The sequence below is a fragment of the Naegleria fowleri genome (genome assembly GCF_008403515.1).
Source record: "Naegleria fowleri strain ATCC 30894 chromosome Unknown tig2, whole genome shotgun sequence".
NCBI classification, from domain to species: domain Eukaryota; phylum Heterolobosea; class Eutetramitea; order Acrasida; family Naegleriidae; genus Naegleria; species Naegleria fowleri.
This window is the reverse complement of record NW_025407934.1, coordinates 427379-448485: the sequence shown is the minus strand read 5'-3', so window position 1 is coordinate 448485 and position 21107 is coordinate 427379. Positions and strand designations below refer to the sequence as shown.

At 35.2% G+C, this 21107-nt stretch overlaps 12 protein-coding genes across 12 annotated transcripts; 7 read left to right on the top strand and 5 right to left on the bottom strand.

Annotated features, from left to right (window-relative positions):
- Positions 1-11: 11 nt before the first annotated feature.
- On the top strand, positions 12-818 carry FDP41_000479 (uncharacterized protein; the record flags this gene model as incomplete). Its single annotated transcript, XM_044708242.1, has 1 exon — positions 12-818. One exon carries the CDS (start codon positions 12-14, stop codon positions 816-818), a length of 807 nt encoding a protein of 268 aa, XP_044569293.1.
- A 22-nt stretch (positions 819-840) lies between these two features.
- On the top strand, positions 841-2565 carry FDP41_000478 (uncharacterized protein; the record flags this gene model as incomplete). The annotated part of the gene is made up of 1 exon (XM_044708231.1): positions 841-2565. One exon carries the CDS (start codon positions 841-843, stop codon positions 2563-2565), a length of 1725 nt encoding a protein of 574 aa, XP_044569292.1.
- Positions 2566-2602: 37 nt separating this feature from the next.
- Positions 2603-4903, bottom strand: FDP41_000477 (uncharacterized protein; the record flags this gene model as incomplete). Its single annotated transcript, XM_044708219.1, has 1 exon — positions 2603-4903. The coding sequence occupies one exon, from the start codon at positions 4901-4903 to the stop codon at positions 2603-2605; it is 2301 nt and encodes a 766-aa protein (XP_044569291.1).
- A 224-nt stretch (positions 4904-5127) lies between these two features.
- FDP41_000476 (uncharacterized protein) lies at positions 5128-5679 on the top strand (the record flags this gene model as incomplete). The annotated part of the gene is made up of 1 exon (XM_044708208.1): positions 5128-5679. The coding sequence occupies one exon, from the start codon at positions 5128-5130 to the stop codon at positions 5677-5679; it is 552 nt and encodes a 183-aa protein (XP_044569290.1).
- A 308-nt stretch (positions 5680-5987) lies between these two features.
- FDP41_000475 (uncharacterized protein) lies at positions 5988-7215 on the top strand (the record flags this gene model as incomplete). The annotated part of the gene is made up of 2 exons (XM_044708197.1): positions 5988-6328; positions 6546-7215. The coding sequence occupies 2 exons, from the start codon at positions 5988-5990 to the stop codon at positions 7213-7215; spliced, it is 1011 nt and encodes a 336-aa protein (XP_044569289.1).
- A 353-nt stretch (positions 7216-7568) lies between these two features.
- On the top strand, positions 7569-8784 carry FDP41_000474 (uncharacterized protein; the record flags this gene model as incomplete). Its single annotated transcript, XM_044708186.1, has 2 exons — positions 7569-7856; positions 7966-8784. 2 exons carry the CDS (start codon positions 7569-7571, stop codon positions 8782-8784), a joined length of 1107 nt encoding a protein of 368 aa, XP_044569288.1.
- Positions 8785-8800: 16 nt separating this feature from the next.
- On the bottom strand, positions 8801-10492 carry FDP41_000473 (uncharacterized protein; the record flags this gene model as incomplete). The annotated part of the gene is made up of 1 exon (XM_044708175.1): positions 8801-10492. One exon carries the CDS (start codon positions 10490-10492, stop codon positions 8801-8803), a length of 1692 nt encoding a protein of 563 aa, XP_044569287.1.
- Positions 10493-10656: 164 nt separating this feature from the next.
- Positions 10657-11379, bottom strand: FDP41_000472 (uncharacterized protein; the record flags this gene model as incomplete). Its single annotated transcript, XM_044708164.1, has 1 exon — positions 10657-11379. One exon carries the CDS (start codon positions 11377-11379, stop codon positions 10657-10659), a length of 723 nt encoding a protein of 240 aa, XP_044569286.1.
- Positions 11380-11663: 284 nt separating this feature from the next.
- FDP41_000471 (uncharacterized protein) lies at positions 11664-13076 on the bottom strand (the record flags this gene model as incomplete). Its single annotated transcript, XM_044708153.1, has 1 exon — positions 11664-13076. One exon carries the CDS (start codon positions 13074-13076, stop codon positions 11664-11666), a length of 1413 nt encoding a protein of 470 aa, XP_044569285.1.
- Positions 13077-13207: 131 nt separating this feature from the next.
- Positions 13208-16360, top strand: FDP41_000470 (uncharacterized protein; the record flags this gene model as incomplete). Its single annotated transcript, XM_044708142.1, has 1 exon — positions 13208-16360. One exon carries the CDS (start codon positions 13208-13210, stop codon positions 16358-16360), a length of 3153 nt encoding a protein of 1050 aa, XP_044569284.1.
- Positions 16361-16537: 177 nt separating this feature from the next.
- On the bottom strand, positions 16538-19180 carry FDP41_000469 (uncharacterized protein; the record flags this gene model as incomplete). The annotated part of the gene is made up of 1 exon (XM_044708130.1): positions 16538-19180. The coding sequence occupies one exon, from the start codon at positions 19178-19180 to the stop codon at positions 16538-16540; it is 2643 nt and encodes an 880-aa protein (XP_044569283.1).
- A 208-nt stretch (positions 19181-19388) lies between these two features.
- FDP41_000468 (Peroxin 2 (Pex2), putative) lies at positions 19389-21059 on the top strand (the record flags this gene model as incomplete). Its single annotated transcript, XM_044708120.1, has 2 exons — positions 19389-20401; positions 20582-21059. The coding sequence occupies 2 exons, from the start codon at positions 19389-19391 to the stop codon at positions 21057-21059; spliced, it is 1491 nt and encodes a 496-aa protein (XP_044569282.1).
- Between the last annotated feature and the right edge of the window lie 48 nt (positions 21060-21107).

Below are 21107 nucleotides of genomic sequence, written 5' to 3'. Positions count from 1 at the left end.
TCAACAACAAAATGCCCAGCACGGTAACTTCGACGGCTTCCACATGGGGAGGAAAATCATCATCAAGACTTCATATGGATTTAAATGACCTTCTTGATAGGTCTCAACAATTATTACCGGCAACAGACAATTTTATTCAAAAGGATTTGGAATCTATTCATGAACAATCTAAAAAGTTAATTCAAAAAACTGCTCGCGGAGATGTCCAATCAAAAGGTGATTATTTGTTAGCAGCGAATGGATTTGATGTAGAAAAGTACAGGAGATCAGTGAGTAGATTAGACTTAAAACAAGCTTTTGAACCTCTTGAGCCTATCGGAGAGACTGATATTGAGGGCTACTTGAAACACGAACACGATATGATTTTATTATCATCCATTGAAGAATCAAAACGTCATACAAGCAATTGCTTTTACAAAAACTTTAATGATTATTTGGAAAAAGATTGGGCTTTAGCCAAAGATAACCTCATCAAAACTTTGGATTTACACAAAACTTATCACGCTCAAGCCTTTAGACCAACATCAACCTCGATGAATGAATCCTTTCTTCGAAATACATCCAGACTTACTCCTTCTTCTAGTACTTTCAATGTTCCTTCTACTCCATTCACTCCATTGGGACCAACACCAACTCCTCACTTAACTCCAAGAAGAGGAAAAACCAATATGGATGAACGTATGATTGCCTACAGCGAAGTTATTTATAAGTTTAACGAAAGTCTCAAGAAAGATACACCATTTGAATTGATTAGACAATTTTCTGAAGTCGCACATTACATTGACGAGCCCATTTCAAGAAAAAAGAGAGGTCGTTGAATGTTGGAAATTACTTTCCTTCATGATTGATGAAAGTAAAAGCAGACATAGTCAGTCAAACCTTTTAGAAGGAGCAAAACGATACATGGAGGAATCTTATATTCAATATGTAAAGGACACTCTTGAGCTGCACGAAGAAGTTAAAGACAATTTAAGATTAATCAAAGCATTTGTTTCTAAAACCCTAAAACATGCTGATGTAGACAAACTAGGTGAATGTGTCGATGGCGTTTATATTTGGCCTGTATTGTTTTACTGCTTGAGATGTGGATTTTTGCAAGAAGCTCTTGACTTTGCAAGAGAATACTGTTCTGCATTCTCCAATCATATTATTAATGCTTTGGAGAATAAGATGAACACACAAATGGCTTCTATTCAAGACGTTGAAAATCAGTTAAATGAGAAGTACAGAACTATTCCTCCAACAGAGTTATTCCGTCATGCCGTTTACTTGGTTTTAGGAAGATGCGATGTCAAAAAGACTATTCCACAGGTTTTCTCTAAAACTGAAGATTTTATGTGGTTGAAGCTTTCGATCATTAGAGAAGGAACTAAATATGCTTTGAAAGATTTACAGACTGTGGTGAACAATCACGGACCAAAACATTTCTGTCCAAAGAAGAACTCTCTACTCTTTTTCAGGTTGCTATTATCTACTCTTCAATTTGAAAAAGCAATTGAATATTTATGTAGTAGACAAAGTGAAGGTTATCATGTAGAGGCCGTACATTTTGCATATGCTCTCTACTATTACAAGCAACTGACAACACCAAAAGACCTTTCTGTTCCACTTTTGGTAGCAACTCCACAGCCTCAACTTAATTTCTATTTCTTAATTAGAGATTATGTGAGAATATTTGCTCATACTGATCCAACATATGCAGCTTCTTACTTTTATATATTCTATAAACGATTGGAAAAAAGGGAAGAAAAAGAGGCTATTTACTTTAGATCAATTAGAGACCTTATCATTGAAGGAAAAGATATATCCGTATTGCTCGGACAAGTAGAGTCAAATGAAATGGTAAAGAAAGGATTTTTGGAAAAGTATCTTTCAAGTGATGATTTCTTGGCACTTCTTGAAAGCTGTGCAAAGGAATACAAAGCAATTGGTAGATACAGGGATGCAGTCGAACTCTATTTCAGAGCTTTGAAATATCACATTTCTCTCTTGACAGATTTGTCTACTGACCATCAAGACAAGTCGACCGAATATCTTTATTCGATTCTCAACATTATGATTGATGAGCTAAGCCAAGTTCTCTCTGGAGGAGAAAATAGAGATGAAGTCAAGCAATCTGCACAAAAAGTATTTGAGACCTTTACTGGAGACAATATTATTATCAACAAAATCAATCAATCAACTAAGCTTTCGAGTGCACTCAGAACCTTCAAGATCTTAGTTAAACTAACGAAAGTATTTGATAGCTTCATGAACAGAAACTATGAAAGAACTCTAAGCGAACTCAAAGAATTGAAGATTATTCCATTTGAACTCAGAGAATTGGAAGAAAAGGTACAAAAGTTCAAGGAACTCGATGAAAAGATTCAAAAGAAGATTTCGGATATTTTGTTTGTGGCAATGAGCACTTTGTGTCACTTGTACACTTCTCCCAAAACCTACACTTCTCAACAGATCAAGGACATGTCAAATTGTATCATGAGTTTTGCAGGAGAAAACCAAAATATGATCAGCAAAGATGTTAACTCTCACTTAATAACATTCCAAAACAGAATTGGTAAATAAATTATTCGCTTTACATGTGATTGCATTTCGAGTTTTATTATTTATCTTTGAGCTTCTTTTGATAGAGAACGTTGGAGGACTCATCAAAAGATTCATGCTGATCTCTCTTTCGTTTTACATTGTCAGTGTCTGTGTCGTCTTGATCTGTTGTATGTGTTTCCTGGGTGGAAGTGGTCACAAGATTGTATGATGTGGCAGTGTTGTTAAATGAATTTGTTGGGAGAGCAAGAGCTCCATATGTCATTGTAGGTGTGGTTGTGTAGAAGTAATATTGTGGATGTATCATTTGCATTTGTGGATATGAAAAGAACCCTTGTGATGACGGATCAATACTACCTTGATTGGCGAGTGCTGCAGTGGTATTTGCTGTATAAGCCCAAGGAGCAAATGGAAAAATGGTTGGAAACGATTGAGGTGTTGTTGTGGTTGCAGTGCTCGTCGTGGCAGAATTGCTTGAATTTTGAGACTGTGTGGAGGTTGTGGAATTACCAACATTAGTAGTAACGGAGGAAGTGGTGGTGGTGGTGGTTGGAAAGAGTGCCAAATTATTCGTTGTGGCAGCCTGAGCAAGATTCGCTGGAATGGCCAAATGACCTAATGGGACTAGTCCTGTGTTAGCAAAAGTAGCATTTCCAGGAGTGGTTGGTGTAGATGTTAAGTGGTGAGTGTTGTGAGGATGGTGGTGGTGATGTGCATGAATCAATGTTGCACTTGTGTTCGAAGAAGAGTGTGATGAAGATGGAGTGTGTGAGTTCAAGTGTAATTGATTCAATTGATGATGAAGTGGAGATGGAGGTGATGGATCAGATCCACTACCAATTCCAATCATCATCAACTTGTTCTTCGAGTATCCAATGGGTGACTTTGATGGGCTTACCTTAATTTGTTTTACACTTCCAGCTATTGTACATCCTGTTAATCTCAATGCTTTCAACGCAGATTGTTTGTCTTCAAATTCAATAAAACAAAACCTTGTTTCATAGGATTCAGTATCTCCTGCCATTGCAATTCTATGAACAGTTCCACATAACTCTTCAAAGAATGCTTTAACACTATCTTGTGAAAGTTTGACATCAATTCCACCAATATGAATCGTTCTCTCAATTAAATCTCTATATTGCTTATCAATCAATGATTTTTTTGGTGGAGTTTGAATTGCTGTTTTAGAATGTGAAACTTTCAATTTTGATTTTCCCCACATGGTTCCATTTACCAGGAGAGCTTTAAGTGCTTGATCAGCTCTAGCATATTCAATAAATGCAAATTTTGTTGAATGTTGATTATTAGAATTTGTAGAAATTTGATCATTGTTGCACAATCTATAGTTTGTAATATCACCATAAACTCCAAAATAATCTAATAATTCATCTTCAGTAAATGCACTATCAATGCCTGATATATGAACAGTTCTTGCAACCATATTTTGTTCTGCAACAATGGGTTGTGTTAAAGGTAAACCAATGAACATGGAAGATGGGCTGGAAGGAGTCGGACTAGCCAAGAACATGGAAGTTACAAGAGGAGATGAAGTGACACTCATTTCATCCTGTGGAATGACCATGTTATTGCTCAAAGTGGTGTGAAGATGTGATTTCTTTTTAGTGGATGTGTGAGTGTTAATGATTTGTGGATGGTGGATGTGTTGTGTTGTATTCTCAGAATTCTGAATGTTATTATTATTATTATTATTACTATCGTTATTGTTGCTATTGTTGCTCGCTCCATCTGCTGTGGTCGATGAAGAGGTGGAATTTGTTGCTGTGGTCAATGGAGATATTTGATGCATTGGATGATGATTTACGGCATTCTTTTTAGATGAATGAATCAACGAGTTATTGTTGTTGTTATTATTATTACAATGATTGTTGGATATTTGGGGTAATGATGCCGTTAGTGATGAAATATTAATGGATGATGTTGTGGATGAAACATCCGAGTCTGTTGAAAACTCACTACTCGTTCTGTGATGAGTTCTGTTTTTGTTATTATTGCTTTGATTTGTCAAGGATGATGATCGTTGATGTTGCCGACTATTAAAATCGTGTTTGGCGAGAGAAATTTTCAATACTTGTCCTAAATATTCAGTTCCATCCAAACACAACGATGATTTAGCCTGATATGGCTCCGCATACTCGATGAATGCAAATCGTTTAGAGTAGGATGGATCTCCTGCTAATTTAATATTTGTAATTTCCCCATATTTTGAAAATATATTTTGCAATGCTTCTATGGTGATCACACTTGGAATGTTTCCTATATGAACGGTTCGGTTGGTGTTTGTGTTGTTGCTAGAGGATGACAATGATGATGCATGATGAGAAAGTCTATTTTTGGTCATTTTTTTTTTGAACACCTCTGATCTTCACACCAAGGCTGACCAAGCTCAAGTGGACGATCATCATCAAATTCACTCAAAGAACTGTCTCATCACAAACACTCATTCACAAATGTACCATCCTCGATAAAGAGGATGAATCAAGCTCAAGTGAAGAGTCCCTTCTAATAATGAATGAATACATGTTTCTTTGTTGAAATGCATTCTCTTAACCCTAAGCAAGAAAAATGTCTTCAGACAACAACAACATCAGCAACAAGGAAGAAAATGATTCATCGTCATCATTGACTCACCAATCCTCGTCCACCATGAATAAATTAAAACACAAGGATGAACCTCCGACCATGATTTCAAAGATTGATCTTCAAAACAAGGAATTAATTCGAGCCATGGAGAATCTTCCTTCTACTCATCAATTTCTTTCCAATCTTTCATCATCTACTACTCCTTTCCGATCGGAGCCTTCATCCACTCTCATTCAAATGATTCCAGATTTAATTCAAATACATCGTGTGGTTCATGAATTATTACCAAAACCAAACAAGGGACTATGGGAACCACAGTTCAATTTGGATCCATTTCTTTTGAATTACATGGCATTGTTCTATCAACAACAACAACAACAACAACAACAACTGGACGCTACTAACAACAACCACACCTCCATTTCCGATGATGGGAATACTTTGGTTCAGACTTCCAACAAAGATAATCACAATAACCAACAACAACAACAACAGTTATCATCCGTTGTTCCTCAAAGATTATCAAAGCTCTAGAGCGATTGTGGTGGAAGGATTAGACTCACACCTCAGCGATTCTCATCACGATTTGAAAATTCAGCCTAAAAAATTCAAGTTCAAGGCTATACACACCCACACATACAGTTCAATCATCACCAACCATTTTTGTGGCACAGAAAGTGTTGTTGAGATACAACAACAATCGAACTCGGCATATTCACAACAATTTTGAAACAATTAAATTCCTCCTCTCAAATCATTTAGAGATTTACATCAACCAATTATCATTATTATTATAATAACTTTAAAACAACATTCTTGTAAATAATACAGCATTTCCAAAAATGTCAACAGCTACAACCACCGCTCAACAACAACAATATGAACATTTACAACGTTTGAAACGTATGGAAGAGAATACATCTCTCTATAAAACGATCCTCAAATTTGTTTGTGGAGGTGTTAGTGCTGGATTTGTGAGTGGTTTGATGAACTCACCTGACCACGTGAAAACTAGAATGCAATTGACACATCAATCATCAAACAGTGGAAATGCTGTTAACATGTCATTTTCACGTGCTTATTATAATTTATACAAGACTGAAGGATTGGGAGTGTTGTTAGGAAGAGGATTATTTGCTGCTGTAGTGAGAGAACAATTTTATAGTTCCGTTCGAATGGGATTGTATGTGTTATTTTATTATTATTTATTTCTTTATAATTTCTTTTTAAAATCGTTTTTGGAATCATTTGAATATTTCAATATTTATTTCAATATTTATTTGAATATTTGGATATAATTTTAATTCATGTATATGATTCAATATATTTGACACACTCAATGCTATATACACGGTTGAAACCAACACTCATCACAATACTCACTGTTAACACCCACACAGATATGATCCATTGAAATTTATTCTATCTCAAGTTCTGCTAGAATCAAAAAATAACACAACAGATGTTGGATTAACCATTAAAATATTGAGTGGTGCCATCTCTGGCTCTATTGGATCCATCGTTTCCAATGGATGTGATTTAGTTAAAATCAGACAACAGAGTGTCATGGATGGATCCAAAGCACCTTATTGGTTTCATATTGTGAAAAAAATTATTAAGGAAGAGAATGGAGTGATGGGTCTGTTCAGAGGAGGCACTCCAAATGTGTTGCGTGCATCGATTCTCACTGCTACTCAACTCTCTACCTATGATCATACCAAACATCTCCTTTTAAAAACACCTTACTTTTCTGATAATGTTTATACTCATGTGACTGCATCATTGGTGGCTGGTCTGTTATCCACATTGACGACCAATCCAAGTGATGTGATTAAAACGAAACTCATGGCATCTAAGAAGAAGAATCACATCACTGGTGCTGCTGTTTCTGGAATGGACTCTTCCTATAGTGGATTAATAGATTGTGCAGTCAAGACCTATCAAAAACATGGTCTTCGAGCATTCATGTCTGGATTTGTTCCAAATTATATTCGAATAGGAACTCATTGTCTATTGACATTGCCATTGTATGAAGAATTGAGAAAATTGATGGGATTATCCAGTGTTTAGTGTACAATATATACTCCATATGGAAATCTTCAAGTGGAGGGAATCCTTCTTCTCCGTAACAGTTGATACGATCATAAATTTTTTGACTTTTGAGCATCTATATCCCCTGTTTATTCTATATCTTTGCAACCAACCTCACACCATGGTTGAGAGATTTCATATGATAGGAATCCAATCCTCGAATTGGAGAAGATGCAAGTCCTGTTGTTGATTTAAGGGAATGAATGGACTTGAGTTTTATTCGAAAAAAAATATCCCGCTCTTGTAGTCCAATAACACTATCGTTCCTCTACAAGGCTTGCTTTTGTTAATTTATTATTCATCATCAGTGTCATCCTCACCGCCATATTGCAATGGGAGTTACCGGAAGTAAGAACACAGCAACACCACCACACGGAGGTGTGCACTCTCCTGCTCAAACTCCAAAAGATGATAAATTTTATGATAATAGCTTTATACCAACAGCAGCATATCATGAAACCAAAGTACCAACAATGTTTCGTTGGCCCTATGGCGGACGAAAAGTTTATATTATTGGTAGTTTTAATAATTGGTCTGAAAAGATTCCCATGTCATACAATAGTGAAGAAGAGGCTTTCGTAGTGATTTTGAACGTTTCCGTTGGAAAACATTTCTATCGAGTACGTAATGATTTTTAGTTTGTATTTATTAATAGAGAGAATTTTATATATTATTGGTACGGAATGGTCTTTATCATTTAAATTATCAATTTTGGAATAATTATATCAGTTCATTGTTGATGGAGAATATACAACCGATCTGAATTCACCAACAGAAAAAGATGAACATGGTTATTTGAGCAACGTTGTGGAAATTACAGCAGATGAAGAGAGCGAAGAAGCAGAAGAGGAAGAGGAAGAAGATGAGGATGATGACATCTCCTCCTCTTCATCATCATCACATCATCACACTCATACGACATCTGCACCAATTGGAATTGGTAAAGCTCATGACAACAACATTTCGGTCGTAAAATCACACGCCACAGGAGTGCCAGCATCTTCACCACCTAGAAGAGCCAACACAAGTGCACCAACCCCTTATGGAGTTTCTAATTATCAGTCTTCACATACACAACCGCATCAAACATCTCCAACGCACCATCATCACGTTGATACATCACATTATCATTCCCCCACTGTAAAACAACATCATCATTCTCCACCAACATCTCCTCAACACAATTCTAGGAATGATCACAAGACTGAAAAGGGTGACACTTCACCAACCAAAGAAGGCGAGTCGAAACAGTACAGTAATACTTATGGATATCAAGAAGAAATATTCCCTGAAAATAAGAAAAATCCACCAATTTTGCCACCTCATTTACGTTATACTCCGCTCAATAGTAGTAAGAAATTCCATCATAATCCAGGCCTTTTACCAATTCCACTTCATGTCACTGTTAATCATGCATACTTTTCTGAAAGAGATAACATGAATAAGGTTGGTGTTACACAGAGATATAAGGACAAGTTTACAACTGTTGTACTGTACAAACCAAAACATACTGAGCTTAAAAAGTATCAAAACATCACAACCAATTAATAAATTCGAGTTTTGTTTATTGTTTTGGTTTCTTTCGGTGCTGCTGGAATGGGTTGCTGACACTTTCTTTTCGCTTTTTTTCTTCTGCTCTTTCACTCTCTGAAGGTTGTTTGGCACTTGGTTGTTTTCGCTTGGCATCTCTTCGTTCATCCTCTTCTTCATCTTTTGGTTGTGTTTGAGTTCTTTGAATACTTCGTGATACACTTTGTTGTTCTTGTGCTTCTTGCTTCTGTTTGCGGGATGGGAAAATGGAATTCCATAAGCCTGATAACCATCCACTTTTCTGAGGTTCTTCCATAGTTCTTGAAGAAGTGATGGGCGGTGGTTGAGAAATGGATGCTTGAGGAGGTTGTTGTTCTATTACTTCAATTTCTTCGGATTGTCGATTCATCTTTCTGTTTGACCTCTTGGTCACCAAGTTGAGAGTATTTTGTTGTTCCTTTGGTTCTAAAAAATCCTGATGGTGACTTGTTCTCATATTGTGTTCATGTGATGTGTATGAATTTCTTGGGGGTGATGATGATGTTACTAATGGATTGTTCATATGAATGTCATCAACCTCCTCCTCCTCACTATAGCCAAGTCCTGAATAGGCAGCATTTGCAAAATGCACAGGTTCAAGAGTTGGAAGTGTAATACCACTATGTAAAAGTTGCTCATTATAATTTCTAATGGCCTCTCTTCTTTTCGCATTCAACTTGTTGTTAAAATCAACTTCTTCTCTATAGGTTTGACTATAAATAATTTGCTTATCAGATTCTCTTCTTTCAAAAGCAATCATAATTCTATCAATAAATACAGATTGTAAATAAATGAAAATAGTCATCATGATCTTTGTGTACAACACTGAAAGAGAATAAGCGTGATGAGAGTACAAGTAGTAAATGAAATACATGGCAAACACTTGAATGGGTGAAAAATAAGTGATCAATGCTCTGTCATATTGAGAATAATCCCACATTTCAACTTCATAAATATACTTTTTTCCATTCAGAGAAGAAGATCTTCGATTCATGTTTGATTCCGTAACATCATCGTAATAGGTTGTCATATTAGCTGGTCGATTATTCTTTTCTTCTTCTTCTTTTCTTTCAGAAAATGTTTTTCTTTTTGGTTTCTTGTCATTAACTTTTCTTGAAACTCTTCGTTTTCCTCTTAATCGCAAGTTATCATTTCTCAAAAATCCAAAAGTAAAAAAGTGAAAGACACCCTCAATAATATTCACAATTAATAAAACAAATCTCATAAAAACGCCATGTTTACGATGTTCTTCATGATACTTTTCAGTAAATCTAGGATGAATGGATCTTGTTAGATTGGGTGTTCTTGCACGTGGTCTTCCACTGAAAAAGTTTCCTTGGAAATATTTTTCATTCGAATCATCATAAGATCCTTCATATATTTCATCCAATTCTGGTGAGTCATCATATATTTGATAAAATCTACTTCTACTAAAGAAAGTAGCTGTATTATAAATACTGTATATACATAGAAGGAGGTAAATGTAATGGGCCAAAGATGATGGAATAAATCCGAGAGTGCAAATAATTAGTAGAATATTTGGTACAAGAATAAATAGAATGTATAATTTTGTTTCAGAAATGTAGTTGTAAATATCTTCATCAAAAAAGTAAATGATTTTGAAATGTAATTCATCAAGATAATCCATAAAGGAGTCATATTTTGATTTGACAAGTCTAAAAACCATTTGTTCCGATGATGATGATAATGATCGGAGAAAGTGAATTTAAATATTTTTTTCAATTTGAATGTGTTTTGGCGGGAAAGTCCATCACCAAGAAGGTTTATTATCATCATTACAATCATTAAAATATCTACTATTAGTACTATCATTAATAGTATTGAGAGACTTTACTCTTGAGCATTACGTTCCAAATACTTTTCCATTTCATCGATAAATTCTTGTGCAATGACATTTTCATTGACAGTCATATCTGTAATATAAACATTTTGTTCTAAACCATCCAATAGAGAATTTACACCATCATCACAAAATGGATTTCCATCGAGATAGATATTTCGAATACTTTGATGATTCATTCCAATAAAATCACCAATAAATGATGCAGACTGATCATTAATTCCACATTGTGTCAAATCCAAAGTTTGTACAAAATGATTTTTGAGAAGAGCATCCAAAAGAAGAGCCACATCATTCACAGAGAGAATTTGTCCACTCAAATCCACTGTAGTCAAGAGAGGATCATTTTGTACAAGTCTTTCACAGAGTTTTGGAATGTCAATGTGTTGTTCTTCAAAGAGTGAATTGGTACGGAGTGAAGAAGATGATGGGGAAGAGACGACCGAAGAAGAGGGTGATGAGACATAAGAGCCTTGTTGTTGTTGAGGTGAGGAAGGAGTGGTGGTGGTGGTGCTTGTGGGAATATCGAGAAAGGTCTGTGGTGTCTGTGGTGCTTGTGGTGCTTGTTCAGACCACGGTTGAGGTGTCTGTGGTGAGTGGTGGGCACTTGGTTGTTGTTTTCTTCTTCTTCGAGAGGAGGAAGAGGAACTTGAGTTGGTATCCACAGTAGTAGTAGTAGTGGAAGGAGTGGTGTTGTTGGTGTTTTCGGACATGATGATGATGTCAACTTGTTGTTGTTGTGTAACGTCGACGAATAGGATGACAACGGCAGATGCACCAGCGAAATTGGCTGCAGAGGTGTTGGAGATGTCGGTTTTTTTTTTGACAGGTAACGCCAGTACTGGTTCCGTTTGTTCTGGCAGTAAGGAACTAGACTTTGAGACTTTCCAAAGATCCTTGAATGCGTTCGAGTACTAGCGATGAAATTGTTGATCAAGGCGTATGCTATTATTATTATTATTTTACTTGGTTTTTAGAGATGGCAATAATAAAATTGTTAATCATCCATAAGGTCATCATCTCTTATAGCCTCTCGATCGGTCAAGTCATCATCATGATCCGATTGCTGCAAACCACTCATTGGTGCCATTTTGTAAGGATGTTCAATGACATACAATGTGCCATTCATACTCATTCCCACAATGGTGTCATTGGCCGTCGTCGTCATCATTGAATTGAATTCACTTTGACCATCACTACCACCACTACCATCACCACTACTAAAAGCATTCAAAGGTTTTGTCATTCCAATCCATCGATGATCAGCATAGAGTCCATGTCCTCTTCCATGTCGTTGTTGTTTTTGATCCACAAAATTACCACATTTGAATTCACTATTATCAAATCCAGCCACATAACACAATTCCTTATTCACATTAGAAAATGATAAATAAGATGGAGCATATTTCAAACAATTTTGCCATTTGTGAATTGGAGACCATTTCAATGTGTCATAAACATAAACGGTTCGATCACTTCCAACTACTCCTAATAAATTAGATGATTTGTGTTTACCATTGCTGCCACTACTTGTCACTTCCATGTCATAAACAATTCCTCTTGTTCTTGTCAATCGATTCACCACCTTATTACTTCTAAAATCCCAAATAGATACATTATTGTATTCACCAATTGCTAACAGTGGTGTATTGGATTGTTCAATGATGAATGGTTTTAATTTGGTTGGATTTTGCATGGTATGAATATTGAAAATAGCACTATTTCTATTCACATCATAAATAGTCACATTCTTATTCTCGAATTTGCTTCGAATAATAATAGAATCATCGGTTGGATGAAATTTAACGCTTGAATGTCCACGAATATGCATTTCTGATGATGAAGGAGAGTCATACGATAGTTGAATGATGGATGATTCATCAATTTTTCTTTTTTTCTTTGAATGAGTCTTGTCTTGAGTGTCATCATCGTCATGGTTGTCATCATGTTGATTGTCAAAGATATAAACATTTCCCATATCATCACACACACCAATTCTATTCTTATGAATTTCAATATCTTGAAAATCACTCTTTCCAGCATCATAAATAACTTGAATATTAATATCTGCTAATGGAATTGGATAAGGTAATTTAGTGTTCTTTGTTGGTCTCCAAAGAATATTCTCACTCTTTGGTAATTCATAATTAATTTTATAAAGCTTTTTATGATTAATGAAATAAAGAGAAGAGTAAGATGAGGCTAGACGATTCGCATGAATATGTCCTGGATCAATGACATGATGAAGAGCCGATACATCCAAATCTCCAAGGATTACTTTTTGTTTTGTAAGAATAGAGAGAGAATAGAGATTAATATGTTGCTTATAGGAAGATGATGATGGCTCTGAATGAGGAGGAACAGCATCAGTAGTGGCCCCTAGTCCTACTTGATGAAGAGGAATGGACATTTTTTTTTTGAAAATAATTCACTCTTAGTGCAAAAAAATCTTTAAACATCACCACCACAAACCTCTCTCTCATTTTGATCCTCAGAATTCTGTTCCTTCTTCTTTTTCCGAACGTCAAAACACCAATCATTATGAATCTTCTCAACACTCTTCCTGTTGAAGTTTGTGGATACATTTCATCCTTTCTCGATGTGGTTCATGCTTCCATATTCTACAAGACCATGATGATGATGATTCATGAATCTTGTTCCAATCATCATCACCAACACCATCACCAACACCACAACAGTTCCATCCGATCGAATGAGCAAACACCACAAGCACTACCCTCCTCCTCATCCTTCTCACCACTCCCATGTTGTACACTGTACACTCCCATGTTACAACAAATATTTCCAATACTCTATCGATCTACTACTACTACTATTGCCTCATCCATCACCATCACCAACAACAACCATCTATTGATGGAAAGTAGTAGTGGTAGTAGTGGTAGTGGTGGTAGTAGTGGTAGTGGTGATAGTCGTGAACGAGTGTTGCCTTCATTATTGAATCATCACTTTTCTTCATCCAACAAATTTCATGACACGTGTTTGGAATTGAGTGAAATCTCTCTCATTTTCTATTGTTATGATCAATTATTATATTTGAAATCTCTCATTACTTCAAATTCCATTCCACCTTTACCTTCCATTCCATCTTTTTCTTCGATGTTGAGTCACTCCACAACAACAACAACAATTACTACTCCTTCTTCGATGTTGAGTCACTCCACAACAACTCGTTTTGAAAATTTATATGAATCTTGTGAATTATTCATTGAAATGGTTGAGAAATTACGAAATGATTATATTCACTTTAAAAGAATTCAACTTGTAGATTTATCAAATTTCACATTACATTTAGATTCAATGGCTCTATTCATTGGATTTACAATGTGTCATTTTCATATTAAAAGAAAAGCACTCATTGATCCCTATGTGAGTCTATTCACAGCATTACCATATTTGAAAAAAGTGAAAGAAACTTTATTGTTACCTTATAATATTTCACAACTCGTTCAAGAACATCATATTCCAATCCGATCCAATCGAATATTAAAACAATTAGAATCTTATAAGAATAACAAGTATATTTATGGATTTTATCATGCTGCTTATGGTTATTCAATGATGATGAATATCATTCGAGTGACAGAATATGAATTAATGGATGAAGATTTTTTAAATGGAGTTTTATTTTCATTGAAACAAGATCATTTGAGTAATGTTGTGAATATGGGTAATGTTGTGAATATGAGTAATGTGAATTCAAATGATGATGAAGAGAAGAAGGGTATGAATAGGAATGTGAATAGGAATTTGTCTATGAAGGATAGGAATGTGAATATGGATAGGAATTTATCTATGAAGGATGGTAATCTCGAGAGAAAGGAAAGGAAGAGTGAAAGTGACAGTGCTGATGATACACATGTAACTTGTTCCAGAGAATTCCATTTTTGGATTGATTTGAGAAGAGTGAAGAATGAAAAATTATTATTAGATCATTTGAAACGTGTCTTGTCACATTTAAATCATTCCTCTACTCGATTAATCTATTTAGATATTAATTATTATGAAAGTGAAGAACAATTATGTCAATATCTACAAGTATTGAACCATTCATTGACCATTTCAAGAGGAAAGAACAAAGGAACATGGAATCATGTCATTCTTTCCACCTATACTGAGAAGAAGGAAAGTGAATTGTTCATTCCAAGTTCTTCAACTACTTCTTTGAATCTTTCAATAGCACCTTGTGAATCTCAACAACAAGAATCCTCTATCCTATCATCAACACTACCCACCACCACTTCACCATCAACAACCATCAACAACAACACTACCACCACTCTGACCATCACTTCATCAACAACAACACTACCCACCACCACATTCAACACCACCACTAACACCACCACGACATCTCATCTGGTTCATCATGATGATTATATTCTATCATCCACATCATCCACATCATCAATGATAACAACCAAACCAATGACAATCACCACCACATCAACACCTTCCATTTCATTCACTCATCTTGTTCATCATTTAACTCTATTAGATAAGAATAATTATAACATTTTAAATCGAATCATTTACAAGAATTCGATCATCCATTCTTCAAGCAAACTCTATCACTTGACCATCTCTAATATTGATCATTTACATTTATTTTTAAATAATCATTTAAATATTAAGAGAATTGATTTCTATTCTCAAAATGGACCATATTCTGATAATTTCAATGATACTAATTTATTGAAATCATCTTTTGAGAAATTAAACAAACTCTCTACTGTCTATATTGATGATCGAAATGAAACCTTAGGATATTCTATTTTAGGAAATATTGGTATTTATGTCAATCATGTGATATTTAAATATAGTAGAAATGGATATACACTTTCATCACTCATTGAATGTGTTAAAAGATATTCAAGAAGATTAACCAAATTAACACTTATTGATAACACCAATCCAACAACAGATTTACCATTACTTTCCAAATTAGTATCTTCTTATTTATTTGATAACATGATTGAACAATTAATTATTTATACCAAATCAATTTCATTATTAAGTGAAATGTCACAGAGTATTCAACAAGTATTCTCTGCCAATGAATTGGAATTGAAATATTTGCAAATTAATCGAAAATCCCAATCCGTGGATTTTGTAATATTTTTGGGAAGATCCTCACATGGATCAATGAATGTTGTGACCACTACTACTACTACGATTGATAATGGTGGTGGTAGTAGTAGTCAGAGTGGTGGTGGTAGTAGTCATGGTGGCACAAATAGTATCACCAATAATAATAATAATAATGGAATTGCATTGGGAACAAATGTAGCAACAGCAACTACTACTACGATGACTTCATCCAACATGATCATGGCAAGTACAACAACTACTACCACTGTCATGACACCCATGGTTTCAAGTATCTCAATTATTCACACCATACCCATTTCAGGAGAGTATGAAATTATTGAAGAATTAATGGTTGAGAAACACCATGACATTGATGCAGTGATGAATAATGTTTGTTTGTTTGGATATCAATCATCCAATGCATTTGTTGGTGTAGAAGGAAATGCCAATTTGCCAAACACCAACACTAATCGATATACTTACAATCACTATACCTTGTATCGATTCTTGAATGCTTTATCTCTCTCCAATTCACTCACTCTCACACGACCATTTCTCATGCAACTCATGATGATCAAGTAAAAAAATCGCATGTTGAATTTCCAATAGGAGAAGAAGAAGAAATGTTTGAATTCACTTTCAAACAGAACACTGCATGCACTACTACTGCCTCTCTCTCTCATGCCACCACCACCACCACCACAACAACCAACAGAACACTGCATACTGTGGGACTAACCATCCTGCAAAAATCAATCTTTATTCCATTAATTCTTGATTAATCACTTGATTGATGGCTAAAATCCAGCTATTGAGAATAAATGATAATGATAAATTACATCTTTGAATAGAATAAGTATTGTTTTGTACACTCATGGTTGTGGATTGATCGATAAAACTTGTAGTCTTTTCAATTAATAAGCTGTTAAATGCTTTTCTGATATTTACAAAGACATTATTCTTGTCATTAGGATAATTATTTCTAAATGAAATAGAATATGGAAGAATGTCATTATGATTAACAATCACACAAACTGATAAATTTGGTAAAGTTAGAACTCCCTTCTCTTCAGGTGTCACAACAAAATTAATTTGAAATCTTGCATCCTCTAAATGTTGTACATTCAATTTGTACTTGACTGAAATTCCATTAATTTGTTTCAAATTAAGAGATTGTAATGATCTTTGTAAAATGTCAGTAGGTTGCATTCTCTTCTTGTTCGAATTTGTCATTGGAATGGTTTGTGAAGATAATTTTCTCTTCTTGAGTGTTGTTAATTCATTCTTTTTCATCATGTCACTAATACTTGTGAAGAATGCATCTTCATTGAGAGGATTAATACTTGCTTCATGTAACTTTTTACAACAATCAATGGTCGATACTTCTGTTGTTTTCTCTTTTAAAAATTGAACCAACATTAAATCAAGATTTTTAGTATGTGAAGTGAAGGTAGCAGTGTTGGTGATGGTAGTACTTCCAGTGTGAGTGTTGGTAAGAGTGGTGTTGGTAGTATTGGTAGTATTGGTACTTCCAGTTGTGGATGATGAACTCGATGGTAAGACAATGGTCGTACTTGTATTGCTGTGTTGAGATGATGATGATGGTATGGATGAAGAGGAGGTCAAAGTGTTGGTGGTGGTGCTGGTTGAACCACTCGTTCCAGCAGTAACACCTCCTACAACCACAGCAGCAGCAGATGTAGTCGTGTTGTTGTTGTTGTTGGTCGTACTAGTGGTAGTGTTCAATGTACCAACAGCACTTGTTGTTGTTGGAGGTGGTGGTGGTACGACAGCAATACCTCCTGCACCTCTCTCTGATGAGGCATGTACTTTTGCATCAATTAAATCTCGAATTTGTCTTGCACTGATTAAGGATTGTTCTTTGAGAGTATCCAATTTCTTTTTCGATCCTTGTTCATCCTTAATCATTGAAAGAATATTAAGTAATTCTCTCAAATACATGGATTTCTTTTCAAAATCTTTTCTAACTTCAGGAGTAAGTTTATGTTCTTCTGCTGCTCTTCGAAGTGTTGCAATTTGTTTTTGTAAGGGTTGAACAATATTGGTTAGGGTTTGAATGTGTGGTTTTAAATATTCAACAATTTGCATGTATTGTTGTTTTTGTTCAGAAGTAAGATCAGAGAATAATCGATTATTGGTTGTTGTTGTTGTTGTTGTTGAAGAAGAAGAGGTTTGAGTCGTACCACTTGTTGTGTTTGGAGGCACAGCAGTCGTAAGATTTGATTTACCGCCTCCATTATTGACACCACCACCACCACCACCACTACTGCTACTACTGGAAAGTACTGGATTAGTCATATTGGGAATATTTCCAGTATTATTTCCAATAGAAGTAGCTGCTGTGGCCATCATGTTGAATAGAGAATTATCCTTTGTAGTAGTACCAGTACCAGTGGGAGGTAATATCGTAGTATTGCCACCACCACCACCACCACTTTGACCAGTAGTTGTTGCGCTGCTTCCACTCGATGAATCCATCATCATGATGGACATGGCTGTGTGTGGTTGATTCTTATTCAATATATCTAATAAAGTCTTTTCCATTTGATCAATACTTGTTTTTGATCCTTCTTTGCTTAACCACAGAGCAATACTTTTTGCAAATTGTTCTTTCGTGGAAGAACCTTTCCATTCACGACTCACATGAGTGAGAATATATCGTTGTTCTTCGGATTTATCATCGATGGTAGGATGCACTCGATTATGTTTAAATTCTGCAATCTTATTGAACAGTGTTTGACGAGTGGCTTTACTCACTGAATCATGCCATTGGTTTCGAGTGTTAGTAGTGGTGGTAGTAGTAGTAGTGTTGGTGGTGGTGGTGGTGTTGGAAGAGGAGGAGTGTGAAGAAGTGTTGTTGTTTTGATGGGTAGAGTTGTTGTTGATGGTTGTTGTATTGTTGGTATTGTTGGTTGTATTCGGAACATGTAAAGTATTAGTTGTACTTGCTGGATTGGTCGTATTCGTTGTTGTTGTTGTTGTTGGATGGATGGGCATGACCCCCATAGGATGATGGGTGGGTGGTATTCCCATCAATCCACTCCTTGCCAATACTGCTGGATTGATGGCACGAGCAGATGCCAATGCAGCCATATTATTGACCATTGCAGCTGCTGCCATAGAGGGATCCATACCACCACCACTCGAGACACCACCACTTGTACCACCACCACCCGAAGTACCCATCGCTTGAATTAATTGTGCCATATTTGGATTCGGAAGAAGAGTGGTTGGACCACCACCACCACCACTCGAGACACCACCACCACCTCGACTATTCATGGTTTGTATTTGTTGCATCATTTGAGCGAATGCATGGTTGGGATTGGTAGTAGTGTTTGTACCTCCACCAATATTGGTGTTGTTGTTGTTGGGTTGCATTTTTTTTTAAAATTATTGTTCGAAGTGAATTCAGAGTGTGGTATTTCGATTCAGACAAAATTTCAGAGAGAGAGAGAGAGGAAGCATTTATTATCTTATGAAAGTCTCTATTTCTATTGAAAATTATCGTCCTCACCTCACCACAACATCCTTTTTGGAATTCCCAAGACCCATTCCAAAGAGAGCGGAACTACCTAGTACACAAAAAATGTCGCACCCTTCAACCTTGCTTCCTCACCACCACCACCACCACCACCACCAGGATGATAACCTTCAACAACCACCACCATCCAATCACACTCTTGAAAATTCTCATCATCATCATCACCAAGACAATAACTTGGAAACATCTCTTCCCAATGGCATCATCATGATGAACAGTAGTAATACTGAACCTACTCCTTCTTCCAATGACATGATGAACAGTAGTAATACAAATAATACTACTAGTACAAATAATACTACTAGTACAAATAATACTACTAGTACAAATAATACTACTAGTACAAATAATACTACTAGTACAAATAATACTACTAGTACAAATAATACTACTAGTACAAATAATACTACTAGTACTACAACTCACATTCGAAATCAAAATTCTCCTCCTCATCATCATCATCACTACATCAATGACCAAATCAATGACCATGATGATCACGACTATTTAAATACAATGACAGTCAATGTAACAAGTGAATCAAATTCTTCCTCTTCTTCCTCCTCTAATTCTACTTTATCTGTCATTAAAATTCTCAAAGTCAATCAATTAGATTCGGATCGATTAGATTTAGAAATTGAAAATTATTTATTAAATTATGTGAAAAGAGTATTTAAACATTTTAGAATGTGTGAATACTATGAACCTGAAATTATGTTATTCATTAGAATATTCATCTATAAATATTCTATTTATGATAATAATCAAACATTTGGAGATCGAATTCAAAATTTAAAATATTCAAATACTGAAATGAAAGACCCAAATATTCTCTCCAAGTATTTATATGGTATTGCATCTATTGGTATTCCATATTTGTATGAAAGAATAGGCAAAAGTCAATATTTAAATATTGAATATTTAAAGAAATTTGAATATTATTACAAAACATTAGAATTTATTAATTTTATCATATTTCTCTATCAAGGAAAATATAAATCTCTCATTGATCGAATATTTCATTGGAGAAAGGTATATGCAACAAGATTTATGATTAGGTAGGTGTGTGAATAGTAATAGTGATCACATCATGTAAATGATTTTTATCAAATGATACTTCTCTTTTTTTTATATTCATCATGCGATACTTTTTTTCAAATTATTTTTCATCACTTCATTATATTCAACATGATGATGTTATCAAATTCCCATACGATGATGCACACATATTCTAATAGACAATTATCATTTGATTACATGAATACAGAATTGATATGGAATGGATTAGCAGAAACCATCTTATTTATTGCTCCATTAATTAATTTTAAAAAATTATGGACATTTTTGAATCGAGTATGGGATTGGATGAGAATGAAAGAGATGGTTTATTCGAAGCACATGATGTCCTTCCATCATCATCCTACTACTACCACCCATACTACTACTACTACTACTACCAATAGGAATCAATCTCAAATCGACAGTGACCATTCTGACCAATCTCAAATCAATAATTCTTACTACTCGAATCAAGAATGTCCATTTTGTAATGCTAATCCTATTCTAATACCCTATGTGAGTCATGATGGTGTCTGTAAACATCGATTCTGTTATTATTGCATTGAAAATGCATTATTGAATGATTCGAGTGATCACTGTGTGAATTGTCCATCTTGTTCCAAAGAAATTACAAAATCAAAAAGATTTTATGGATAGATCATGCACCACTCAATTCCTCCATTCAAAACGAACAACACTTCATAG